At 44.0% G+C, this 27,138-nt stretch overlaps 3 protein-coding genes across 3 annotated transcripts; 1 reads left to right on the forward strand and 2 right to left on the reverse strand.

Annotated features, from left to right (window-relative positions):
• Positions 1-7,555: 7,555 nt before the first annotated feature.
• Positions 7,556-12,049, reverse strand: LOC123113653 (folate-biopterin transporter 1, chloroplastic). Its single transcript, XM_044534955.1, has 9 exons — positions 11,752-12,049; positions 10,853-11,118; positions 10,575-10,639; positions 10,320-10,482; positions 9,579-9,727; positions 9,241-9,489; positions 8,812-8,980; positions 8,628-8,720; positions 7,556-8,504 (listed from the first exon to the last, which is right to left on the reverse strand). The coding sequence occupies exons 1-9, from the start codon at positions 12,032-12,034 to the stop codon at positions 8,220-8,222; spliced, it is 1,722 nt and encodes a 573-aa protein (XP_044390890.1). The 5' UTR covers positions 12,035-12,049; the 3' UTR covers positions 7,556-8,219.
• Positions 12,050-13,885: 1,836 nt separating this feature from the next.
• LOC123113654 (queuine tRNA-ribosyltransferase accessory subunit 2) lies at positions 13,886-19,176 on the forward strand. The gene is made up of 11 exons (XM_044534956.1): positions 13,886-14,101; positions 14,890-15,210; positions 15,377-15,551; positions 15,637-15,795; positions 16,166-16,262; positions 16,464-16,534; positions 17,142-17,193; positions 17,660-17,708; positions 17,797-17,934; positions 18,506-18,625; positions 18,715-19,176. Exons 2-11 carry the CDS (start codon positions 15,011-15,013, stop codon positions 18,842-18,844), a joined length of 1,191 nt encoding a protein of 396 aa, XP_044390891.1. The 5' UTR covers positions 13,886-14,101; positions 14,890-15,010; the 3' UTR covers positions 18,845-19,176.
• Positions 19,177-20,131: 955 nt separating this feature from the next.
• Positions 20,132-23,200, reverse strand: LOC123113655 (uncharacterized). The gene is made up of 2 exons (XM_044534957.1): positions 22,106-23,200; positions 20,132-20,724 (listed from the first exon to the last, which is right to left on the reverse strand). Exons 1-2 carry the CDS (start codon positions 22,471-22,473, stop codon positions 20,664-20,666), a joined length of 429 nt encoding a protein of 142 aa, XP_044390892.1. The 5' UTR covers positions 22,474-23,200; the 3' UTR covers positions 20,132-20,663.
• Between the last annotated feature and the right edge of the window lie 3,938 nt (positions 23,201-27,138).

The raw sequence follows: 27,138 nt of genomic DNA on the forward strand, positions 1-27,138 counted from the left end.
GGGACTCCGAACTACCTTCGGTACATAAAAACACATAAACTCATAATACCAATTGTCACCGAACGTTAAGCGTGTGGACCCTACGGGTTCGAGAACTATGTAGACATGACCGGGACTCATCTCCGGTTAATAACCAACAGCAGAACCTGGATGCTCATATTGGTTCCTACATATTCTACGAAGATCTTTATCGGTCAAACCGCATAACAACATACGTTGTTCCCTTTGTCATCGGTATGTTACTTGCCCGAGATTCGGTCGTCGGTCTCTCAATACCTAGTTCAATCTCGTTACCGGCAAGTCTCTTTACTCGTTCTGTAATACTTCATGCCGCAACTAACTCATTAGTTACAATGCTTGCAAGGCTTATAGTGATGAGTATTATCAAGAGGGCCCAGAGATACCTCTCCAAAACACGGAGTGACAAATCCTAATCTCAATCTATGCCAACCCAACAAACACCTTCGGAGACACCTGTAGAGCACCTTTATAATCACACATTTACGTTGTGACGTTTGGTAGCACAAAAAGTGTTCCTCCGGTATTTGGGAGTTGCATAATCTCATAGTCTGAGGAACTTGTACAAGTCATGAAGAAAGCAGTAGCAATGAAACTAACACGATCATAATGCTAAGATAATGGATGGGTCATGTCCATCACATCATTCTCCTAATGATGTGATCCCGTTTATCAAATGACAACACATGTCTATGGTTAGGAAACATAACCATCTTTGATTGACGAGCTAGTCAAGTAGAGGCATATTGGGGACAATAGGTTTTTTCTATGTATTCACATATGTACTAAGTTTCTGGTTAATACAATTCTAGCATGAATAATGAACATTTATCGTGAATTAAGGAAATAAGTAATAACTTTATTATTGCCTCTAGGTCATATTTCCTTCAGTCTCCCACTTGCACTAGAGTCAATAATCTAGATTACATAGTAATGATTCTAACACCCATGGAGCTTTGGTAATGATCATGTTTTGCTCGTGGAGTCAACGGGTCTGCAACATTCAGATCCGTGTGTATCTTACAAATCTTTATGTCCCCTTCCGACACTTGATGACGGGTGGAGTTGAAGCGTCTCTTGATGTGCTTGCTTCTCTTGTGAAATCTGGATTCCTTTGCCAAGGCAATTGCACCAGTATTGTCACAAAAGATTTTCATTGGACCCGATGCACTAGGTATGACACCTAGATCGGATATGAACTCCTTCATCCAAACTCCTTCATTTTCTGCTTCCGAAGCAGCAATGTACTCCACTTCACACGTAGATCCCGTCATGGCGCTCTACTTGGAACTGCACCAATTGACAGCTCCTCCATTCAATAAAAATACATATCCGGTTTGCGACTTAGAGTCATCCGGATCAGTGTCAAAACTTGCATCGATGTAACCATTTACGACGAGCTCTTTTTCACCTCCATAAATGAGAAACATATCCTTAGTCATTTTCAGGTATTTCAGGATGTTCTTGACCGCTGTCCAGTGCTCCACTCCGGGATTACTTTGGTACCTCCCTGCTATGCTTATAGCAAGACATACATCAGGTCTGGTACACAACATTGCACACATGATAGAACCTTTGGCTGAAGCATAGGGAATGGCTTTCATTTTCTCTCTATCTTCTGCGATGGTCGGGCATTGAGTCTGACTCAACTTCACACCTTGTAACACAGGAAAGAACCATTTCTTTGACTGATCCATTTTGAACTTCTTCAAAACTTTATCAAGGTATGTGCTTTGTGAAAGTCCAATTAAGCATCTTGATCTATCTCTATAGATCTTGATGCCCAATCTGTAAGCAGCTTCTCTGAGGTCTTTCATAGAAAAACTCTTATTCAGGTATCCCTTTATGCTATCCAGAAATTCTATATCATTTCCAATCAACAATATGTCATCTACATATAATATTAGAAATGCTATAGAGCTCCCACTCACTTTCTTGTAAATACAGGCTTCTCCAAAAGTCTATATAAAACCATATGCTTTGATCACACTATCAAAGCGTTTATTCCAACTCCGAGAGGCTTGCACCAGTCCATAAATGGATCGTTGGAGCTTGCACACTTTGTTAGCACCCTTTGGATCGACAAAACCTTCCGGTTGCATCATATACAACTCTTCTTCCAGAAATCCATTCAGGAATACAGTTTTGACATCCATTTGCCAAATTTCATAATCATAAAATGCAGCACTTGCTAACATGATTCGACACACTTAAGCATCGCTACGGGTGAGAAAGTCTCATCGTAGTCAACTCCTTGAACTTGTTGAAAACCTTTTGCAACAAGTCAAGCTTTGTGAACAGTAACATTACCGTCAGCGTCGGTCTTCTTCTTGAAGATCCATTTATTTTCTATGGCTTGCCGATCATCGGGCAAGTCCACCAAAGTCCACACTTTGTTCTCATACATGGATCCCATCTCAGATTTCATGGCCTCAAGCCATTTTGCGGAATTTGGGCTCATCATCGCTTCCTCATAGTTCGTAGGTTCATCATGGTCTAGTAACATGACTTCCAGAACATGATTACCGTACCACTCTGGTGCGGATCTTACTCTGAAGACCTACGAGGTTCGGTAGTAACTTGATCTGAAGCTTCATGATCATCATCATTAGCTTCCTCACTAATTGGTGATAAACTACTTTCCAATAAGGGAGAACGTACAGTTACCTCATCAAGTTCTACTTTCCTCCCACTCACTTCTTTCGAGAAAAACTCCTTCTCTAGAAAGGATCCATTCTTAGCAACAAAGATTTTTGCCTTCGGATCTATGATAGAAGGTGTATCCAACAATTTCCTTTGGGTATCCTATGAAGACGCACTTCTCCAATTTGGGTTCGAGCTTATCAGGTTGAAGATTTTTCACATAAGCATCGCAACCCCAAACTTTAAGAAAAGACAACTTTGGTTTCTTGCCAAACCACAGTTCATAAGGCGTCGTCTCAATGGATTTTTATGGTGCCTTATTTAAATTGAATGCAGCCGTCTCTAAAGCATAACCCCAAAATGATAGCGGTAAATCAGTAAGAGACATCATAGATCGCACCATATCTAATAAAGTACGATTACGACATTTGGACACACCATTTTGCTGTAGTCTTCCAATATATCGATCTTTATGTCTCGACCATTTCGAGATTCCTCGTCATATCCGTGATCATATTCGGGACTCCAAACTACCTTCGGTACATCAAAACACATAAACTCATAAAACCGATCGTCACCGAACGTTAAGCATGAGGACCCTATGGGTTCGAGAACTATGTCGACATGATCGAGACTCATCTCCGGTCAATAACCAATAGCGGAACCTGGATGCTCATATTGGTTCCTACATATTCTACGAAGATCTTTATCGGTCAAACCGCATAACAACATACGTTGTTCCCTTTGTCATCGGTATGTTACTTGCCCGAGATTCGATCGTCTGTATCTCAATACCTAGTTCAATCTTGTTACCGGTAAGTCTCTTTACTCGTTCTGTAATACTTCATCCCGCAACTAACTCATTAGTTACAATGCTTGCAAGGCTTATAGTGATGAGTATTACCGAGAGGGCCTAGAGATACCTCTCCAAAGCACGGAGTGACAAATCCTAATCTCGATCTATGTCAACTCAACAAACACCTTCAGAGACACCTATAGAGCACCTTTATAATCATCCATTTGCGTTGTGACATTTGGTAGCACACAAAGTGTTCCTCCGGTATTTGGGAGTTGCATAATCTCATAGTCTGAGGAACTTGTATAAGTCATGAAGAAAGCAGTAGCAATGAAACTAACACGATCATAATGCTAAGCTAATGGATGGGTCATGTCCATCACATCATTCTCCTAATGATGTGATCCCGTTTATCAAATGACAACACATGTCTATGGTTAGGAAACATAACCATCTTTGATTAACAAGCTAGTCAAGTAGAGGCATACTAGGGACTATAGGTTTTGTCTATGTATTCACACATGTGCTAAGTTTCCGGTTAATACAATTCTAGCATGAATAATAAACATTTATCATGAATTAAGGAAATAAATAATAACTTTATTATTGCCTCTAGGGCATATTTCCTTCACATCCATCATCATCTGGCCACACACAGGTGACTAGGTCATAGGGATGCCAGAACATGTCAACGAGAAAGAATAACAAAACTAGTAACGATGAGACCGGTATAGTGACCATGAGAATGACTCAAGAGGATATTGATATGTCTCAACTCGGGTTTTGTAAAGTACCGCGAGGAAAAGGGAATAGCATATGATAACCAACGGTTCACTCGAATATCATTCGTGTGAGTATAGGGGTCAACATGGATGTCCATATGGTTCCGTTGTTGATCATTGAATGAGAGGAAGTTTGTTCATGCCTATATTTCATCGAACCTATAGGGTCACTCACTTAATGTTTGGTGGTTTGTTAGAAAGCTATGAGTTAAAGGATAGTGAGAAAATGGGCATCGAAAGAGTTTAGGGTCGTTCCGAAAGTGTTTTGGATATTCTTGGAAATGTTTTGGGAGGTCCCAAGAAGGTCCTGGGAACTTCTGATAATGTTCGAAAGGTTACAGAACCTTCTGGATAAATCCAAAGGGTCCCTTGTGTGAGGACACCTTGGTTAGGCCAAGGGGTAAAGCCCACAAGGCCATAGGTCGGTGCACAAAGGGGTTATATGGAAGGAAGGGACTAGACGCCAGGGTTTATGGCGTCTACCCTTGGGCCAGACGCCGGAGTCTGTGGCCCTAATGTAAACGTCGGGATCCATGGAGTTAGCATTGGAGTCCGAGGAGGACTCATCTTTGAGGTCCAAACCGACTTTGGGGAGGAACCCTCCCCAAGTTGTGACCCTAGGCCTTCCCATATAAATAGAAGGGCAGGGGCAGACCCTAGAGATCATCAAATCTCTTGGAGGTTTCCCCGCTACTGCTCCACGCCCAGTTACTCTCTCTCTCTCTCTCTCTCTCTCTCTCTCTCTCTCGTGTTTAGTTTATCGAGACGTCGACGCCGCTAGGCTACTTCTCCCTCTAGTTTTCTCAGCGGTTCTTAGGTCTAGACAGCGAAGCATTGCTGAACCACTACTTTGGTATGTGTGCAATCCGTAGAATCATCGTGCTTTCGGTGCTTGTTCAAGGGATCGTTGGTGGGATGGTTCGAGGGACTTCAAGTTCAATCTACACCAACTCTTCTTCCACTGCAACTCGAAATTGGCAACGATCTGATCTAAACCTCTAATGCATCTTCATAGTGTTCCTGGAATTGTGAACGTAGGAAGTTTCATTTTCTACTACATTACCCAACATCCCCATCGCCGCAGCAGCCCCGGTCGCGCCCAACCCAAACGCCTTGCCGCCATGGCCTCCTCCTCTAACAACGCGGGGCTGACACCACTGCCAGTGACCTCCTCTGCTTCCTCCGAGCCGAACGCCACTCCCACTGACCCCTTTGCCTCCTCGCGCTTCGGGGGCCTCAGTCTCCCGATAAGTGCCAAAGTAAAAAAAAATACATTTTTTCAAGGATCTTGGAAACTATCTTAGCAATTACTTAAAGATCTTGCATCTAGTCTTACTAGGATGGGATGTGTACCAATATTTGTGATTGCGAAAATGCTAAATATTGTTGCAGGGATGAGCATGTAAACTACAGCCTTCCCACATTCTTAAACTGTGGTTTCAAATAACTTCTCGTGCTCAGTTAGATATTCTTTTGGCTATCTTAAAGCACACCACTGGTAGGCATTTTGCACCCGCCACTGCTAGGTTATTCTGGAGTAGTGGTATGATCATGAAGGTGTGTTGCATGATGAAGTACAAGTACAATATGACGTGGGTCACAGGTAAGTTGCGGCACGGAGCACATGTTTCTAATCTTTCAAAGTGCAAGTTATTTCTGAAAAAATATTTGTTGAAACCTATCAACAATGAATCTAATTTTCTAAAATATTGGCATTCACGGTGTAAATGGTTGTAGTTTGGTCTTTTGGTTCAAGAGATATTTCAATTTGAAAAAATCAAATTGAAAAAGACACCTTATTCTCCCACCCCTATCAATCCATAGAAACATCTCAAAACTCTTTGGTGGCGGCAAATGGTACGCATTCGTTGGATCACTCATCACCGCCAGAAGATTTTGGGGTAACATTTGCAGAAGGTAGTCCTCAACTAGTGAATTCCCTTTTTTATCCGCTAGGCATTTTGTTGGATCCGAGCAATCCTGAAAGATGTTCCATCTTCTCCTTTGACTCAACCCACACTTGTTGGAGTTGGGAGTAGTCACCTACTGAGCCCACTGAGCGATCCCGACTCGCATCACATGAAGCGCATCGAACAACAGGTTCTAAGAACAAGCTTGGCCCATGTTGCCACCGAGAAAGAAAGTGTTTTTATTTGTGTGTGTTCTAGTAATAGTGTTTGTCCACCTACCTGCCTATTGTCTATTTTATCATTTGGCTAATCGTTCTTTTTAAATAGTTTTCTCATATGATTAAAAACAAATTTAATACGACATATTCCAGTTACCACATACTTGCAAACGGATCCACAATACTTTTGCAACCTTGTGAAATAAATTTAAGACAACACGTTTTAGTAGTGCACGTGGGTGGCGAGCACACTGCATATAATAGCGCACTCGTTATACATATATTATCATCGTTGCGAGTAAAATTTTGAGGGAGTTTTAGATGTTTTCTACGGAACGGGGGGTAGCTCCCTCACCTAACTATATTGCTCATGGTCACACCAAATATAACATTTCTAGAGATAACACATCAAGATCAAGTAAGCATGGTCTATTACACAGATTAATGCCTCTCATGCTTCAAGCATGAGTGTGTAGCTGATTCACCAGATTGAACACCGGTTAATCATGGCATTAGGATGAACGGTTGAGTAGATGTGAGTGAACGAACTTGCGCTCATGAAGTTTATGCTTGCATGCTCCATCTATATAATCTCACCTTGTATTTTACTCCTAGTCTTGCCATGAATCTCCTGGAGGAAAACTTCAAATTTGTATCTGAGATATTGGAGCAAACCAAAGCCAACGTTTCATCGTTATATTCTTATGCCTTGAGCCTTATTTAAGTCTAGTGGTAGAGCAATACACATACGCATGTCTATGGTCTGTATATTTATGCAAAACCTTTTTCAAATCTAGCGGGTAGCGGCATGTCTACTGGCCTTATTGCCATCAGATGGAGGTGCACTCCTCCAGCTAGAAGATATGATGTCAATGGCCAGGTTGTAGAGAATCTGAAAATTCTGCTGTATGATGTTGCCGATGAATGATGTTTCATCATTAGCTGTAAATTGCCGAGACTCCGGGACTGATTTTGGACGATTTTATCAAATTGTACATTAATCAGATTGTAAATTGTTCAAAGATTATAGATCGTAATGGTTGAATTTCCTATCATTACTAAAAGAGCTTCCTTCAACATTTCAATGTTCAGACAAAAGCAGTCAGCTGTCCACAGAAAACCGCGATGGTGCCACACTCACAATCGGCCCATAATTTGTACGGTCGGTCCCAACGAAAGCTACCTGAGAGAACCCCTTACACGGTCGGTTATGGCCTATTATGTACTCCCTCCGTTCCTAAATATTTGTCTTTCTAGAGATTTTCAATAAGTGACTACGTACGGATCAAAATGAGTGAATCTACACCCTAAAATATGTTTGTATACATCTGTATGTGGTAATCCATTTGAAATCTCTAAAAAGACAAATATTTAGGAACAGAGGAAGGAGCAGTTTGTACTTTAGCAGTACCAAACTCGCTCCACATTCCACATGTGTTTCCTTTCCTTAAGAAAGGATATATAGCAAAGTGAGATATACACGTGTAGTCTTCGCGTTCAATCTGCCCCGTTTAATTTACCTAAGAAAGAGGTCAGAGCATCAACGGTGATGCAAGACAACACATCTTCTTCCCAGCCAAGGTAACCTCGTCCGAAATGCATGCAGACTACCACGAATCTTGACTGCGGTGGTGCAGAGCAGCAGAGCTTTATTACAGGCGAGAGCGCGTGGGGTGCGTTCATCTGGAACTTCACCTTCTGCTGGGGGCGCTCTTCTCAATGCTCAACCGTGCACCAAGCCAACAACTGCCCAATGTTAGCCGTAGTTTTCATCTCATCTCCTGCTGGTGATCGAGTTCACGCCAGGATCTGACCGTCTCCGAGTCTAATCTGTAAGAGAAGGTCAAGTATTTCAATCAACTTTACTTTGCCCATTATCGGCATCCGGTGATCCATCTGGAAGGAGGCCCAGGAGAGGCAGAGGCAGCAGAGAGCTGAGGTTGCAGATGACGATCAGCAGAGCCAGATTTTCAAAGTTGTCCTTGGTGACACCCAGAAACTGAGTTAGGCCCGCGCCCACCAGACCGCCGGCGACACTTCCCGCGTTGGAAATGGACATCAGTGTGGCGAACAGTGTCGCTTCGACTCCCAAAGGACACAATCTCGCAGCCAACACCAACACGGGCATGAACGAAGCCTAACAAACAATTTTGGACATCATTGGCGTTTATGTCAGAAGAGTGTAATTCTAAATGTGAAAAGGAGCAAATGCAAATTCTTGGTCCTCGAGTTAACTAGTCATTGCAATAGTGTTCCATACCTGACCAAGGACTGTGAGGATCAAGGAATCCCCGATGGAGAACCATTCATCACTTATCCCCAGCTTCCTATTGAGCCCAGTGACAAGCAGAACCTGGAAGTGGAAAGACACTACTTACTGCTAAGCATGATTGGCCAACAAAGAGTAAGTAGGACTGCTAGAATAAGTAAGCACAGAAGAGGACCTGTGTCATTCCAAGGGCAGAACCTAAAATTGTTGTCACAAGAAAGATTTTTCTCAGTGGAACTGCCTTCAGGAACGAATTATATATTCCGACGCCCAGCAAGGATGCAACAGATGTAACGAGTGTGACACGCCCTAGAAACTCTGGAGTGAATCCAATCTTGTTTGTGCTGAAATTCAATATAGAGTGACATAATCAGCCATATTAAAAAGGTGACGATCACACAAAATACTAAGGTACATATGTACAACCAAGTAGAAATTTACAGTCCTGTTCCCTTTTGTATTTAGAGTTTTATAACACTAGCATCTTAGAAACTCTGTATTTTTCTTCAGAATCCAAAAGTTTGTTTACAGAATATAGAGCCAGGTCTAACAGAACAATCCATAGCAATCAATTAGATCAAATCATCGAGTCTGTTGAACATACACGAAATAAAACATGGCAGAATCCGACTGTGGTGTTGCTTGCCAAAGGAATATGAACAAAGTAGGCAAGAAAATGTTCGGTTGCTTTACAGCAGTCCAAATCTGCCTGATCTGCTGCTTAGAGCTTTCAATCAATCCTGAACTTGAAAGTGAGATGGAATGTTCCTCAGAATGCGAACGCTGTTCATTTACAAGAACTGCAACCGCAGATGTCATCAGGGGTAAAAATGCCGTAACACCAAAGACAAATCTGCATTTAGTGAAACACCTGATCAGTTAAATGTAATATGCAGAGGTGTCATTAGCTTTTACAAAGTTCCTTTGCACCAAGGAGCAAACCTTACACCATAAGTATCCACTAGAGAACCACTGAAGTATGCGCTCACAATTGCCCCAAAGGCTGAGGATCCCCAACATAGTGACTGGAGAGATCCAGATGTGCTCTGTGACTCACCTCGAGCTCTCTCAACAACCATAGAATCAACAACCTGCAGTATTTTCAGTTACAAAAGGAACATGAGTACCAACACTACTATCCTCACATGGGTCAAACACAAAGATAAGCTCATTAGGTACAGAAGGATATATTTCTGTTTTCAGAATATATTTCAGATATTTTTTCTGAACTTTTGACAAGTGAGGCCCATACTGGATTGAGTTCTTTGAAAAGCGTATCAAGTGTCAACATAAAAAAATTGCATATATACGATCTATGTTGAGTTCCTTATAATCTAAAAATAAGTTCAAAATCTATTCAGAGCATCGTGAATTACATAATCCTCGTATTATCAGGCTACGTATCATGATAGCATGCACATATGATATGTCAGCAAACCTTGTCTAGTGACTGCTGCTCCAGAGGATGACCAAAACCTAACGGAAATGCTAGCAAGCTATGTTTCATTTGAAACAGTAAAAGCACTGGATCAGACCATCCCTTTGTGGACCAACTCGAGCTGTACAGGGACTATCATTTTCTGAATGTCAAGGATTAAAAAAACTAACTACTACACCAGCATCATTGATGATCAATTCAAAGGAAAAAATAAATATCATGATACATTTTCTGCTCTCACTTACAACATCAGAGAAGGCAACTGCAAGAGATCCAAGAATAATAGAGAGCGCTGCACTGTACTTATCATCCACAATTGTTGCCATCAAACTCCAAGAAATTGCTCCAAGGAGTCCTGATAGAATGAGGTACGACCTTCTACGATATCCAAAGAGAGGGACGGAATCACTGCATCATAAATCACAACAATACAGTGTCATGATTCAAGTACGTGCAACATAAAAGAGCAGTAGGAATGAGATTTGATATTTCGGTGAGACCTGATAAAACCATAAAGGGGCTTGACCAACCACGGCAAGGCTGAGAAACCAGTTATAACTGCAGTCTAGATAACATGAACCAAATTAATCTCTGTGCCAGCAGGTATTGCCCAAGGTTTAAATTGTTACAAGAAAAAAAAACTTCTAGCATACAGTCATACTATGTTTTTGCTCAACTGGAACAAAACCATGCATGCCTAGAGAAACTTGAAAAAGAGAACTATATAAAGAAAAAAGTTATAACTACAGCAAGAAAACAAAGATAGTGACAGCCATACCTCTGCTGGATCAAGCTGAAGATCATCTTTCAAGTAAAAGCTGACAGCAAGTCTGGAAAGACCCAGAACTCCTTGCACAAAATAAACAGTGGCAACAGCCACGTTATCGGGGGAGAAATCCACCCCAAATGCTTTGGAATAACCTGACATGGACTTGCTACCGGATAAACCATCGGTTCTGCCTTGATTCTTTTGCCATCTCCCCAAATCTCCATTCCCGCTGTCCCTTTCAGTTGAAGTTGGCTGATATCTTGGTGACGCATTTCCTACAGTAGGTAATATGATAGGAATGATAGCGCATCTCACAACAGTGCCAAAAACAAAGTACTACAAGTATCTTTGCCTAAGAACCACCCAACAAACACAACAGGTCCAATGATAAGTTACAGAGTCACTAGGTCAGTAGGCAGACAAGATTTGGAAAAATTAAGAGCATGTCATAATGAAATTTATGCTAGGCGGGGCGCCAACCACGAGGAAACACGGCAACACTCCTTCTGATAAGCTTATGCTACAACTGCAACGACCATTAAGCGGGCAAGGCAAAGAGCAACAATCCCCAGTTGTTGGATGGTTCAATGTAACACAATTCAAGGCACGTAGATAACAATTCTACTATGCACTCAAGCAAAAGACAAAAGTTGGTTCCCTGCATAAAAAACAGCATGTAAGGAAACCAGAGGGGGGTCTACAAATGCATGCATAAATTCCAAACATTCAGCAAAGCTAATTAGTCGAAATCCATAGGTGTGGCGCTCCAATACTAGCTTCCGCGTGGTTTCTCTCTCCCCTCTGACCGCAATCCAAACCCCCTCCCCCGAAATTTCCCCAACCACAGAGCCACGCGCGAAATGTGCTGGAGATAACGTGCTGTCGTCAGTTAAGCTCGCGTGGCTCACCGGTTAGGCTGTCCGCGGATGGGGCGGCGCCGCCGACGAGTTCGACGGGGAGGGGAGGCGGGGCGGGGGCGTCCTCCTCTTCGCACGAGCCGCGGTCGCCGGAACCGCTGCTGGTGGCGGCGGCGGGGGGTACCTCCGGCGAGCGGCCGCAGCGGCAGCGAGGTCCCGGCGGGCGGCGGCCGCGGTGCGCGGCCACTGGGTACGAGGCGGCGGCGGAGGCGGCGGCCGGGGCGGGGCTGGGCAGCGGGGGGAGCAGGAAGCTGCTGAAGGCCACCATCTGCATGCTTGCGGAGTCCTCTCTCTCTCTTTCTCTCCCTCCTCCCGTTCCTTCCACCGCGCCAAGCTCACAAGTCTCACCTTCTCTCTCTCTCTCCCTTGGACCAAAGCGGCTCGGCCCGAGCCCGCTCAAGCCCATCGTGAGCTTGGGCCTTGGCAACAATTCTCCTACAAGTTGTCTAAAAAAACAATTCTCCTACAAGTCACGAATTTTCCACTGGGCCAAAAAAGATGGCTTTTTCCATGCAACTGCAAGGAAAGAACCATTTGCAAATTGCCAAAAGGAAATTTTAGATTATTTTTCTGAGGGGAAAAGGAAATTTAGATCACATCGGGGGGCGAAGAGACGAATGGAGAAAGCCGCCGGCAGCCATTTGGTAGCTCCCTCTGGTCTCCCTTGTATATGAAGGTCCATTTGACTTTCCGGGGCGGAGGAAACCACGGGCCAAAATTTGGAGCAATGTTTTGATTGTCATATATTCGTCTTTCTTGTCCTTCTACAGTAACTTATCAACAATGATACGACATCGTACGGAATGAAAGTCATATGGTTCAAACCTTTTGCTCAGCGCGGAGGTCATAAATAATTCGGTTGACAACACATAGGCATCTGGCGCTTTAGTCCCGCACAACGACGACTCCAATCTTGTGGATTGTTGTTCTGCGTGCCGGGGGTGATGGCGATGTTTGTGGTGTCGAGCATGCTATCTCCTGTCTTTTTTTCTCAAAGTATGGCAATGAAGCAACAGTTCCTACTATCTTGCAAAAGGGGTATGATACACACTTGACAAGGAACCGTTGCAAAAATGAAAAGTGAAAAAAAGGTATGCTTTTTTAATGTTCATGATATATGTACTAGCCTTAGAAATTTCAAATTGATTTTGGAATACAAATGGAGAAAAAACTCATATGTGAATTGTGTCATTTTCTTTTTTATCTTTTCTAATATTATTCATGTCCAATTTGTCTTTTTTTTCTCTCTCTCTCTATATATATGTTTATTATTTCGATTTGGTATTTGAATTTAGTAAGGCTCTAGCTGCCACCCAATGTTAATGCTTTCTCAAACCCATTACCGACAAGGATCGAAACCTACCAAATCCCGTCCCCCCTCCCTTAACGGCTAGGGCAAACTCTTCTCTCTAGGCTTCGGCGACGAGCCCGTGGATTCACCTCCCATTTGCCAGCCACTCCCCTGGCCAGTTGCGGGAAGGAGAATCTCGGTGCCTCTGCTCCGTTTAGTAGTTCAGGTTAGGGTTTTTTTAGTCTTCACAAGTGTGGAGCCTATTCTTGGAGTTTCTCTTCCAGGCTTCGGTCCTCCTCGAGTTCGTTCATCTGCGCGTAGTCGATGAAGCTTCGGTGTAGATTCATATTGTCTTCTTAGGGTGGTGAGGTTAGAGTTTTATCGTCGTGTGATGAGAATTGATGTCAGGTGCTTCAGATCTATTGAAGGATTTGACTGCGACTCCAAGATGTTGGTCCTTAGGGGCACGTGCAAGAAGACTTCCTTGCTGTTATCGACAAGGTCAAGCCAGCTCCGGTAGGGGAGCCACGAGAGCCGGCACATCAGCGGCTGGTCTGACGGTGGCAGTGATTGTTAAGTGGTCTCGGAATCTTGATACATTTTTATTATGTTTGAGGTTGTGCTTCTGATGAATTCTGATAATAAATCTGGATAATTTTTTGAAGAAAAAAACCCTACCAAACCCAATCCACGTCCTAAAACAAAACTATGGAAAATCAACTCGGTCTACCCAATTTGCCGTTGTTGGGTGCCAATTTTTGGCAAAGCACTCCCCAAATCCACCCAAAATCCAACGACGCCCATCGCCCTGGAGCTCCCGCCGCGTGCACATCTTTTTTGGGGGGTAAAACTAGAAAAAGCAACACCTCACCTCAGCCTTCATCTATTTCCTCCTTTTTCCCTCTCTCCGGGCTCGCGGCGGCGCACTCCGGACGGCGCGCCACCTCGAAGCGATTCTTCTCCCGGAGTCCTCCTCCTCTTCCCCGCCTCGACCAGGCCGGCGAGGAGCGGAGATTCGTCCGGACCTGCCTGCATTCGTTCACTTTGCTGGTGACGAACCCTAGCGCCCTTGGATTCTTCCGGGACTTCTTTTTCCTGTTATCTGCTCTGCTTTGACCAGTCTATTTCGATTATTATTGCCTAGTTTCTCGCGGATTCGCAGTACTGGTAGAACCATACGAGTTTATTTTCCAGTAGGTCTGGGTTTAACTAAACCCCCATTCCACACAGTTAAGGCCGCCCCTGTATCTGTATCTGTGTCTGTATTTTACAGCAAGTTATTGCTACTTTCATATTATTTGTTGAGGAGATTATGGTGATGTTTAGTGTAAACTTCTAACTGTGGCACCCCCAAACATGCGGTTCTTGGCCCGCCACTGTCTGCAAGCGCAGTTTTAGCTGAATAAATGGCCAACTGGTCATCAATTTTCAGCTGTGAATATCGCGTCGTAACCCATATGTTTGCTAGAATGAGTTTCGACCAAGCAAATGATGAGGAGCTTAGTGTGTAATTTTTGTGTTTTGAAAGTCTCTCTTGCACAGCAGCATGCTTCCTTGCAGGCCCTTGGCCTTAATTAAGCCTTTAACTAGCAAATTCTCCGGAAGACATCATGCTGGGCGTAGGAGCAAACTCGCCATTTTTTGTTGGCTGTTTGGAACAGATTTTGTAACGCGAAAAGTTGTCTGTTTGATTAAGGGGCGTGTCTAAATAAACCGTGATAAGTCATAACATCTCCTTTTCGTTTGGAAGGAATGCGTGCCTTCATTACTGTCACTTTGTTATACTGACCAGACTGATGTCAGTGTTTTGTACTAAGTGCAGAATTTTACATGTGCAGATCCATTATCGTCGTCAGAAAATTCAGAACAGTGGCACAGATCAAGGATATATAGTGCACGCTCCACTTTGCACCTAGCAGGGCAATATACTGCAGGTTGTGTAGTGAAGTGAAGGTCAGGATGCGGTTTGCGGTGACAAAAGTGTGCGCTAGTGGAGCAAAGGCTCGTGCTGGGTTGCTTCAGATTGGAAGCAGCGGTGTTGAGACGCCAGCGCTGCTTTTGTCCACACGCAAGGGGCTGCCGGCGTTTATGTCTTCTGACCTGCTTTCCTCCCTCCCCCTTCCAGACTCCCTCCTCCTCAATGTCTGCCCAACCCACTTGTAAGCGCCCCACCCCCCTTTGTTTCTTTTCTGTGCTGGCCATGTATTCTGTTTGACAAAATATCATCCAAGAGCTAAAACCTCTCTCCTGGGACAGGATGGCTCCCTTGCTTCTGAGTATATTTGACTAAATGAGTTTGGTCACGTTTCTTTTTGGTTTCACCAGTATAGAGGTTCCTCCATCAAAAACCATATCTAATATTGGTGGTTTGCATCATATGCTGGGTCTGCCTGATCATATCCTCGTGGCCGCAGCTGGTGAGTCTACCGAGTGTTTACCATCAAGTGATGCCACCAATAAATTTGGTGCATCTTTTGAAACACCTGCGGGTCGTAAACTGGTCGGTGGATGTAATCCTTTCTTCAACTTTCAAGAATACATATTTTGATACGTGCATCTGAATTCATTTTCCTAAAACATTTTAGGTCAAACCATCAGACTATATGGAGTTGATTTCCTGCTTGCAACCTAATTTGTGGGCAAGCTTGGCAGATGAGGTTCCAGCCTGGGTTAATGAGAAACGGAACAAAACATCTGTTGAGCGAACACTACGCTGGCTTGACGCATGTATTGCTTTGGATGCGGTATGATGTTAAGGTTTTTCCACCTGAACTTTTTTTTTCTCCAGAATTTTGTTTATATGTTTCTTTTGCTATATTGGAAGGTTTGCAAATTCCTTTTGAATTCTTTAGAGCACAGGTAAAAAATAAATGGATCCTAACTGACACTTACAAATAATTTTCAAGCTCAGTAAGCCCATGTGACACTTGACTGCACTACTAGTTACCTCTGTTGCAAGCTTCACAACAGGAAAACTGCGAAATTAGATGTAATTTTCTCTTGTAATACCGCTTTAGGACCCATGTGTTGCTTTTTTCTATATACGGATGGAAATATTTCTTTTGGTCTTATACAGCTTTTATTTATTTTATTTTATGTTCCTCATGATTTCAGGCTTCTGGGAGAAACTCTTTAGGTGTAGTTGTTGGGGGGTCTAGTATAGAACAACGAAAATTGTGTGCCACTGAAGTATCGAAGAGGAATGTGTCAGGTATAGTTTTATTTATCAACTCCTATGGCTAACCTTCAGTTGTTTATTGCTTATTTACTCATTCCCTTAGATGAGGGTGAAGCCTAACCTTTTGCTCAAATTTTTTACTTTATTAATTCAGAAAATGGTTTGATGCCTATTTACTTTGAAAAGCCCAACACATGCTGCTTCTACTTATCTTTGTGGCAACATTGGATACAGGCTTTTGGATTGGAGGGTTTGGCCTTGGAGAGAGTGTGGAAGAACGTTGCAGTTTACTCAATGCAGTAACAGTGAGAATCATGTTCTTTTTCTATAAATTATTACTGCAAAGATGACAATATAATGCCCTTATGTAATTTGTGCAAAGTTGCACCTCTCCTGCATTTGCTAATTTCTCAAGTGTAAGATTAATTCCACTTGTTGAAAAACATGTTTCAAATGAAAACCTGCAAGACAAGCATATTTAAAAAACAAATAATGCATTTTAAATCTGTCAGCATAAGTTGCTTGGCTGACTTAGTCTAATGTTTCATGCTAAATATTCTTTGATTGACCTTGCTGAAATAAGTCAGACAATCTGTTGACGTTGCATGTTAGAGCTCAGGCTATTTTATGAGTTCTAATTAATTTTTTCAAGGTAATGTTGAATGGTTACTTTCATGTGGGGACAGTTACATCAACCTGTATTGTGTTATAATGATATAGCACCATGAAGGCTTCAAGCAAAAAGCAAGAATTTGGTGTAGGATTGCTCCTGTGGCCCACCTCTGTCTAACCTTTGGTTGTGGTTACCAGCGGATTCATTTTTTCAGGCTTCCAAAAGTATTATTTAAATTTGTTGAGAAGTGTTCTCTGTCTTGTGTTCATGTGGATTTAGCCATTTGGTTTCTGTTTCAGGATTGTTTGCCATTGGAGAAACCTCGGATTGTCTCTAGGCTTGGTCTTCCAGGTGCCTGTGATACATCATTTTTTTTCTTAGAAGACGGCTTGTGATACATCTTTGATGTGTTAATATATTTAAGTTAATTCTTATGGATCTTATCTAGAGGTTATTAGTTGTTTTGTTGTCTTCTCTGCTCAACTGGACATGTCTGAAAGTTCTGCTTTCTATTTGGTCTCACACATAGTGAGTTTTTACATTTTAGTCTTATCATGACAGCATCACAATTCACAAGCTAGAGACTAGAGCTGGTGAAGTTACACTAATGTATAATCTATTTTATAATGTCTGTTGTATTCTGCACAGCGTGTTAGTAAGTAATGGTTGTTATTTTTAAGTAGATTGACTCATGTTTGTTTTCCAATATGTTAAGCTTATCCTAGCCCTTTCTGAGTTTTGTTTGTATTGAAACACTATTGTTGCATCGTTTGTCTGTAACGAGTTTGACAGTTTCAGTACTTTGTATGTCTTCCAGAGGAGGTCTTGGAGGGTGTAGCTTCTGGCATCGACCTTTTCGACTCCACGTATGCGAATTCATCTTGTCTTGTAAAATTTGTAGTTCCATTAGCTTGTTGGCCAAATGTTTTTATTTTCATACTTCTGAAATGGCAGGTACATTTACCAACTTACTATGGGTGGTTTTGCACTGATCTTCCCCATTGACATGGTTGAAAGAGAGATGCAAAATGGTGCATTTGACAGTAGTGCTGGAGATTCTGCAAAGATTAACCTGCGTGCAACAATATATCGGTAGGTACCTGTTGTGCTGAAATACCACAGCATGTTATTTTCATTAAATTATATTTTGTGCATCTTCACTTGCTTATTGAAGTTCTATTTGAATTTTTGTTCATGGATGTTGACTAATGACTACTTTAGCCTGCGATATGTTTCAAAAGATATATGTGAGTTTACTAGTTAGTTGAATTTCACTTGAAAATTAGAAGCTCAGACAAGGTTCAGAAAACTACCGGTTTCTCCTACTACACATGTAAATATAAATGTGTACTCCCTCCGTTCGAAAATACTTGTCATCAAAATGGATAAAAAGAGATGTATCTAGAACTAAAATACGTCTATATACATCTCCTTTTATCCATTTTGATGACAAGTATTTCCGGACGGAGGGAGTACGTAGTATCTTCTTTATAAAATGCAATGAAGTATTGAAACTACTATTGATGTGCCCTGAAGTGAAAAAAAAAGCAGGGGTATTGATCCCAATTATAATTCCCAGTGCTTCACAGATGTTGAATACGTCAGAATGTAAAATCTGTTGATCCTTGTAAAGTGACTCAGAATTTTGGGTATATTCCTTCAGGAAAGACACGTCACGGATAGTCGATGGCTGTACCTGCTTCACGTGCCAGAATCACACCCGTGCTTACCTCAATCATCTGATCAACGTCCATGAGATGCTGGCTCAGATTCTACTGGAGATGTAAGCCGAGTCGAAACCCAGTCATGCATTTCCGCAGAGCAACAAGATGTTACGACTGAATGGCATCTATTTTTACCATTTTTTTGCAGACATAACACCCATCACTATCTCCGGTTCTTCCGGTCGATACGGGAGGCGATCAAGGCCGGAGAGTTCGATATCTTCTGGAAGCAGTTTGTTGAGAACAGGCGCTCCCAGATTGCTGCTGCTGCGATGTAGATCTTGGCCGTGCAAGATTTATCCAGTTGTGATAAGAAAAACTCTCCACGTGTGCTGTGGTCGGGAGGTTTTCTGAAGGTGGAGACTTTTGACAATGTGGGAGAACCCGGAGACAGTTTGTCGTCAGGTTGGCCTGTCAGAGGAACCTGACAGGGTTAAGTGGACATTCATCAGTTCTGGGGCTTTAACAGTTGTTAGTTCACTGTATGCATACTCGATCAGTCTCAGGATTAAGCGTTTGTGATAGCTGCATTTACTTTTAAAGGTTAAGGTTTTCTGTTGGCTTGTGGTTAGGTGTTGTGTTGGTTTTCCTAATGATAATTTGAAAAGGATGGGCTGGAAAGGGGATGACCTCTGGTTTTTTCTGGGGAGAGCATGAGGCTCTAGGGTCCAGAACATTTGTTCTTTGCCTTTCCATTGGCAACATATGTGTGGAGCTCGGTGGAAAGGGCATGGGGGTGCTAGAGCCTAGGGCATATTTGTTCTTCACCTCTCCTTCGGCGAAATATGCGCGGCGCGTAACACGTGTTTCGCCGGGGGATATACTCTATGCCTGCAAATCTTGTTGGCCTTGTTGCCTTCTCTGGTAGAGACAGAGAATTTAGCTATGGTAGGTAGGTGCCATGGCTGCTTTTGGGGCTTTATGGAAAACTAGGAATAGAATAGATCCTGTTTTCAGGATAGAAGACCCTTTTTTTTGGGGGGACTGCGATAGCCAGCGAAGCGACCGTTCGCTGGCTAGGATGGCATTTGCGAACGGCGCGGCTTGCCGTTTTATTGTTTTCCCCGGCTGTATATATGTGAGTAATAAGTTTTGTTTTCGGTATTTGGGTGGTTGCTCTTTGTACCTGGCCTGATATGATATGGTGGCGTGAGTGGGCGTGGCTACTTTTGCTTTCAGCCAAAGTTCGCACCACCAAATATTCGGCTGGCCTAAACTCTGGATAAGGTTCTGCTTTTCTGTCATTCGGCCAATGTCTGCAGGAAAATTGAATTAGAGAGAGCAAGGTTGGCATGGCAAACATTTTGCCAAACATCCAAACAAGAAATTTTTGTCAATCAACCAAACATAACCCCGCCTTTCCATACAAAATGAAACTTCTAAATTGTCAAGGTTGCTTTTGGACACAAGCCAAACATACCCTCCTTCCAATTTCGCCGGCGGCCCCTCTTATCAAAAAAAAAAAACACTCCGATCCATATTACTTGTCTTAGATTTGGATGTACCTAGACACATTTAGATAATCCGTATCCATCAGTATCTAGAAAAAACTGAAACAAGTAACATGGATCGGAGGAAGTATGATTTTTTCCAAAATGTGCAGAGTATTCTTTTAGAACTTTCTTTTTTGCACAATGGAGTGGGCACACCCATGTGCAAAAGGTCACTACTACATCCCCATGTTCCCAGCACATATAAGCATGTGCACCTTTGTTCTCTTCTTCCATCCAAGTAACCAGCAGCACAGCACAGCATCATCTCTATGTCTTCCGACTCCGATGAATACCATCTTTTGTATTGGGAACTTTACAGAAGCAATACTCTCAAGTCTCAACCCTGAACTACAACACCACCCGACCGAGAGGAGCGTCAAACGCACTGTATCAACTCCAGCACACAAAGCTCCACCCCCACACCCAAGAACACGCACCCACGACCGATCTGAGACTGATAAAACCAGCAGAAAACCCCCACCCCCTCTACTACATCTACTAAGCAGCAGCTATGGCGGCATGCACCGATGAAACTGGTACACGCAACGAATGCTGGGCGCCCCTTAATTTTCACAGAAATGTACATGAGCCTTCCTTCTTGGGTTCATTGGATGACGCACACGCACGTCGAGATGCCTTCGTCGTCCATCGAGTCTCCGGATTCGCTGAAATCATCACAGGAGACAGACACACTGTGAGTTTAATAAGCAGTCAAGGAAGTCAACGATCAGCGAGCCATGAGAACAAGCATAATATCTCTACCAAGGTAAATGTCGCTCAAGAATTCATTTCCGTACACGCCAAGGTCCGTCTATCACGATAAAGGAGCACAAAAAGTGGTTTGCTTTGTTGTTTTATTGCTTGCTTCAAGATAAGACCGATGAAATAGGAACATGCCACTCAATTGTGAATCATCATGATATAGTTCCATGAAGCATTTTCTATTAGAATTAAACTGTAACAAAAGTTGTCACTTGGCAAAAAGGTGATAGCGAAATAACGAGGCAATGAGGAATTTTCTTGTTGCGAAGTGGTAGTTAGTAGTGATGACCAGTGATTTTACAGTTTAGTTTGGTTGGTAAACCACTGTTGACAAGGAGTCTATGAGACTATGACAAGGCTACACTACAATTTTCTGAGGAGAGCTGCTGTCATTTCAATCGTCTTAAAACAGAAAAAAGACTACTGAAATCATGTGGCTCAAAAAATCAATATCATGAACATGGCCTAAAACTAAGAGTATAAATAAAATAGGTATGGCCCCAGAATTACTTTCTAATCAGGAAACTGTAGGGGAGACTCCAAAATTATTGACCACACAATTTACGCTATTATACACATGTGGAAAGCATGCCCTGAGCCCACTTTGCTAAAGTTTAGATGGTGGAATTTAGAATCTAGAAGATTACTGATGCCAACACAATCTACATAACTGGCTGCCAACATTTCAGAAGTCATAGCTAAGTTTTCGGAATAAACAAAACTCGCTTAGATACCAAGTCCAACACATGTATATGAAGTTGATCTTGTTGTCATCTACTCCCCACCAAAACCAAGCATATAGAAATGCAGTGCATCAGAAGGATGTCTCTCGGACTGCCGGGGCAGTAAGACCTATCTATCTATCCGCATCCGAAGTAAATATCATGACCGGGTCGTTCCAAGTTGTAGTACAATACTGGGTGACCTGTCCCCTCCCCGTATCGAGAAGCAGATTTCTAGGAAGAACAAAACAATGCAATGTGAGACATCATTGAAGATAGATTAAGGAAAACAGGCGCGCATCTGGCACCGTGGGAATGGTTTCGTTCGCGCATGTCAACGCTCGCACAACGCGCAGTATGATTTAATATCCCGGGAGGATCGGGTCTTTGGTGCACACCCTTGGGTTACTAAAATCGGAGCATGCAAAACATTCGCCTAGTTAATTGCATACACGTCACAAGACAATAATTCATCCATCCTGGTGAATGGGCAACAGCGGCAAAGACAGCCCAATTCAGTTGGAAAAATTCATGGAGGGGGATGGTGGTGTGGTGTGTATACCTTGGCTCGAACTCCTTGACCTCGGTGAGATCCTTCCCCAGCAAATCGAGCCACTTCACATTGCCCTTGGGGGCGCACACGCCGTCCTCGCCGCAGTTGGCCTTCTTGAGGTTGCTCTTGGGCAGTGGCGCCGCGGCGGCCGCCGTCTTGTCGCCGTCCTCGTGCTCCTTGTCGTCTTCATCCTTGTCGGCCGCCGCCGGCGCGACGACCTCAATCTTCTGGACCTGGGGCGGCTTGTCCTCGACCGGGCAGGGGGCCGCTGCGACGGCGTCGGCGGCGGCGGGTGGTGGTGCATCTTTGGATTTGGGGAGGCAGGGGATGTAGCAGAGGGGGGCGGCGCAGTAGGTCTCACAGTGCGAGAGCCTCATCAAAGTCGGGGAATTGGGGCAGCGGCAGCAGCACACCCGGAGCGCGGCCGAATCGGAACCCCGGGCTCCAGGAGCGCGCCACGCCGATCAAATCTGAGCCCCGGCGCAGATCGAGCCGCCGCCGCCGGAACGCAGCCAGCCGCCCGCCGCCACGGACCCCGCAAGCAAGCAGCAGCCTTTGGCCGGACCCGGAGCAGCGGCGCACGGCAGGACCGGACCGGAGCGGATCAAGAACCGCCGCGCGAGGAGGAGGAGGGAGGCGAATCTGCGGGGCGAGGAGGAGCAAGAGCAGGAGCGGAGCAGGAGCAGATTGAATCTTGCACTAAAAGGGGTGCTCCCCGGGAGCGGGGACCAGAGGGAGGAAGAGGAGGCGAGGTGGGTCTCTCTCGGAGCCAGCCAGCCGACAAAGATGGTGGCAGCGGCAGCCTCGTCTTCTCTTCTTCTTCTGCTGCTGCTGCTTCTTGATGATACCCCACAGGCCGCGTAGGGACGGGGGGAGGGGATCAAATCAAATGCATCCAAGTTGCAAGGCAAGAGGCGCATGAGAGGGAGATAATTGCGGCATCTACTACGTGGATAAAACAACGGGGGAATTCGGCACGGCGAGTGTGCGTGAATCGGCTGGAGCCAATGATGGATGGATTACCGGAGCGGACGGACTGGTCTGCGGAGACGGGGATTTATTATGGTGGCGCACTGCCTGCCTTTTCTCTCCGGAGGAAGAGGGTGATAATCTATTGCTACCACACTGGAGTCGCTGTCCCAGGAAGACGGCTTCTCGCCGGGTTCTACTTATTTTAGAGTTTTTTTGTTGTTGATGACAGCCACGCAATTGTCATCTCGTTTTCAACAGTGTGTTTGATTTGATGATTGCTGTCCACAGAATTATAGTGTGCATCTTTTTCTATCCACAAATTTATGTTCGAACAAAAAATCATGTTTGGAATTTTGAAGGTTATATCTTGCGAGAGACGTACAACTCAAAACCCTTCTGCGTGTCCCCCACACATTTGTGAACCATTGGGGCTCTATAGGTTATCATGTATTGACTTTTGGAAATCCTAAGGGTTACAAATTTGCGACCGTTGGCCTGGGGCCCCTCGCGTGTTCACCGGGCGCACCTACGAAGATCGAAGGGTCATGGCAGATGTGAAGATTAGATATCTAAATGGTCCATTAGGGCCCTGCCACCTGCATCTTATGGAACACGAAATCTCCTTACATTGTGTTTGAAATTTGGAGGGGGAGGGGGGGGTCCAATTGTGGGGTTAAATCCTAGAACCACACGTGTGTTTCATGGCGCGGTGGCTATGAATATAGAAGTTCGCGACATCTACGAAGATCGAAAAAGGTTCATTGGTGCTCGCTCCACGCGCATCTCATGAAACACCGAATCTCTTTAGATTACGTTTGAAATCTCAGGGTGATTTATTTTCCAATTAGGGGGTTTAAATCTTACAAGCGGTCGCCTAGAACCACCTGTGTGTTTCATGATGCGGTGGCTCTGGATACTGGGCCCACTTCACGTGCGTCTCATGAAACACTGAACCTCTTCATATTATGTTTGATATTATATAGGAAGAAAAGACGATTAGCCGTTACACGTTGGTGAGGAACAGCCTCCCCCTCCCCCTCGTGCTCCACATGTTCACACGATGACACGAGACGATCATGTTTCTCTCTCGAGCGTTACTAGACTTCCCGATTCTTCATGTTTCTGTTTTCCTCTTTTCCCTGAGCTTTGGAAAAACATACAAGGAAGCGACTAAAGGCATCCCTGACAAGGTTTGATGTCATGCTTTGATGGAGGCACAACGGAAAAAAGGTTGATGTTACGAGAGTGGCACCATCCCAGCAATGATGCACTGTTAGCGTTGACCACTACCACCTACGACAATGACTTACAAGAGCCACCACTTAGTGCTCTGTCTATTTTGGTCAGAGGTGACAAGAACCACGACAGTCGACAGAGCAGAGAGTAGCGTGTCAAAGTGATACCCTGAATAAGAGAGGCGTGAGGTAACTAGATGCTACGATGGCGTCGATGGAGGACCAAAAGAGAATCAAAGGAGAGAGGACTAGGTGCAACAACAAGGGTATGTGGTATGCTTCACACGCGGCGGATGTCAAATGTTTTGTGTATCAAGATTTTTTTTCATTGTGTAGAAGCCACTCTCCATTTATGCCCTTGAATTTTTATTTAATACTACTTTTGTAAAAAAATCATTGTTAAAAAAGGAACTTCGTGAAATGAGTCTAATCCCCTCGCCTCCTACAATTCGATCCTTCTCTTTCTCCACCTAATTACCAGTATCTTCTCATGGGTTTTGCAACACTAAAATCTTCGCACCTACATATTCTCTCTCGCCTTCACCTCCACAATAGTAGCTGGCCTTTGAGCTGTCACCATAGCCACATCAGCCAATGTGTCCTAGACTCCATTTACATGATGATGAACCCCTCGTCTGCTTGGGCTCATTGTTGTCATGGACAGGCATTGTCGTGGAATTATCACGTCAGAAGTCCTAGGGTGAGGACTTAGTCACAGAGCCATCGCGACTAGGTTAGCTTAGAGGGGTTAGACCAGACAAAGGACACAGGGAGTTTATACTGGTTCGGCCCCTTGCGGTGAAGGTAAAAGCCTGCGATCCAATTGTGGTGGAATTGATGGGGTCTCGATAACCAGGGAGCGAATCCTCTTTGCCTAGTTCTCGAGTTGTTGTTTCTTGTCCCTGAATCGCCGTCGGGTCGTCCCTTTATATACACAGGTTGACGCCCGGTGGTTTACAGAATCCCGAGGCCGGCTCATGCATGTGTCCGGCTCGGTTTCTTCCTTTCCCTATCTTACAATACAAGTTACAAATCTCATGGCGGTTTATGTCTATGGGCCCTAATCCGCCCTTGGGCTCTGGGCCTCTTAGTCTCTGTAGTAAAGCGCCATACTCCTTGTCTTCATGGGCTTCAATACGGATGATTCCTTGTGAGTATAATCCGGCCCCTCCTGGGCGGTTTATACTCAGTAGTTATATCCCCAACATTAGGCCCCAAATTGATTTGAACTTGTTCATGTAAATCTTCAACTTAGAAAAATTCTGTCTTGAACATCTTCGTGTTATCCTTGTAAACCGCCATGATATCATCTTCACGTGATCCTTCAAACCGTCGTGACGTCATCTTCTGAAATCGTAATAAATCTCCATGATGTCATCTGCTTATAAAAAACCTGTAAATACTTCCCTTTATTAATTGACCTTCGAAGACCGAGACGACAGCTGTATCACATCCATTTTTTGGGTTCCTCGATTCCCATGCCTATCACTTACCCCTTTGCCTTATAAATAGGGTTGAGGGTTCTTTTCTTTTTTTCCCTTGCCTCTTCGTCTTTCTTCCACCTCGCATCACCTCCGAGCTCAAGCACAGTCGCCGCCATCGACCTTCGTCTCTGCTCCAACAACGGCCGTTGCATCAACCTGGTTAGATCAGAGAAACACGACACCTCTCCGCTACTCCTTCAACCTCAGTAAGTTGTCTTTCCCTCTTCCCCAGATCTACCACTAGGGTTCGGTGTTCTTCGCTGTTCGTCCGTGTTCTTCACTTTGTCCCTTTTTGCCACATTGAAACTTGATAAAACTTACTATTCTCCTGGCGCGACCGTAGTTTAAAGTCCATTTTTTTATCATAGCATCCCTTCCTCACTCAATAGATCCCATCTGGTTTTTGCTGTTTCGCTATCACCTCTTAGGGCTCTGAAATTTTCTCCTTTTTAGCACCGTGGTAGATCTGAAATTATAATGTTCACTTGCAGAAACCTGTTTGTACAATTACTTAGCAATTTCTCATATCTGTAACTTTCGCACTATCGTCGGTGGTTTATCCTTTAGAAACTGATAATCCACTAGGTACCATTAGCCCTCTCTTAAACCACCAACTCATCCTCAATATCAGAACCCGGTTCATCATGCCCATATGTTTCGATATCTCCTTCCCTCGGTCTGATGCCGGTTTATGCCTATCAGTTATGAACCATAAACCGGCTTCAATCCTTTTTTACAGCTTGTCATTAAAATGACCAAACAGTTCTATGCCTGCAATTGGGTCCGTTCCCGGGTTACTGAAGAGCAACTCACTGGATATGTTGTGACCGGCAGTTTACCAAGCAAAGAAAACATCCACTGGCGAGTCCCGGGTGCTGAAAATCCTCCTGAACCGCAAGATGGAGAAGTGATTGTATTTGTTGATCATCTGAATTGAGGGTTCAGCCCTCCCGGATCAAAATTCTTCGGTGATGTACTTGCTAGCTTCCAGCTCCACCCTCAAGTTATTGGACCGAACTCTGTGTCCAATATTTACAATTTTCAAGTATTTTACAAAGTCTATCTGCAAGAGGAACCCACTATGGAGCTATTCTGGGATTTCTTTTACTTAAACAGCCATACTGAATTTACGAACGGGCCCAGCACTGAACTTGGCGGAGTATCAATTCAGAAAAGGAAAGATGTCAATTTTCCTCACGCCAAACATCACAGCCACCCCAAGGTCTGGAATCAGACTTGGTTTTACTGCCGAAACACTGCCCCTGATGATGAAAATCCTCTGTCGGGTTATCGTGCTCACTGGCTTACCAGTGAACATCCGTTCCCTCAACGACTTACTGCCAAGGAACGA

The sequence above is a fragment of the Triticum aestivum genome, chromosome 5B, assembly GCF_018294505.1.
Source record: "Triticum aestivum cultivar Chinese Spring chromosome 5B, IWGSC CS RefSeq v2.1, whole genome shotgun sequence".
In the NCBI taxonomy this organism is placed as follows: Eukaryota; Viridiplantae; Streptophyta; class Magnoliopsida; order Poales; family Poaceae; genus Triticum; species Triticum aestivum.

Coding starts and splice junctions, on each gene's coding strand:
- LOC123113654 (XM_044534956.1), top strand. CDS start 15,011: ATGCGGTTTGCGGTGACAAAAGTGTGCGCTAGTGGAGCAAAGGCTCGT. Junction 17,194..17,659: donor CTCTAGGCTTGGTCTTCCAG/GTGCCTGTGATA, acceptor TATGTCTTCCAG/AGGAGGTCTTGGAGGGTGTA. Junction 18,626..18,714: donor GCTCAGATTCTACTGGAGAT/GTAAGCCGAGTC, acceptor ATTTTTTTGCAG/ACATAACACCCATCACTATC.
- LOC123113653 (XM_044534955.1), bottom strand. CDS start 12,034: ATGCAGATGGTGGCCTTCAGCAGCTTCCTGCTCCCCCCGCTGCCCAGC. Junction 9,490..9,578: donor GTGGATACTTATGGTGTAAG/GTTTGCTCCTTG, acceptor CACTAAATGCAG/ATTTGTCTTTGGTGTTACGG. Junction 8,981..9,240: donor TCTGCCATGTTTTATTTCGT/GTATGTTCAACA, acceptor ATTGAATTTCAG/CACAAACAAGATTGGATTCA.
- LOC123113655 (XM_044534957.1), bottom strand. CDS start 22,473: ATGAGGCTCTCGCACTGTGAGACCTACTGCGCCGCCCCCCTCTGCTAC. Junction 20,725..22,105: donor GTCAAGGAGTTCGAGCCAAG/GTATACACACCA, acceptor TGATGATTTCAG/CGAATCCGGAGACTCGATGG.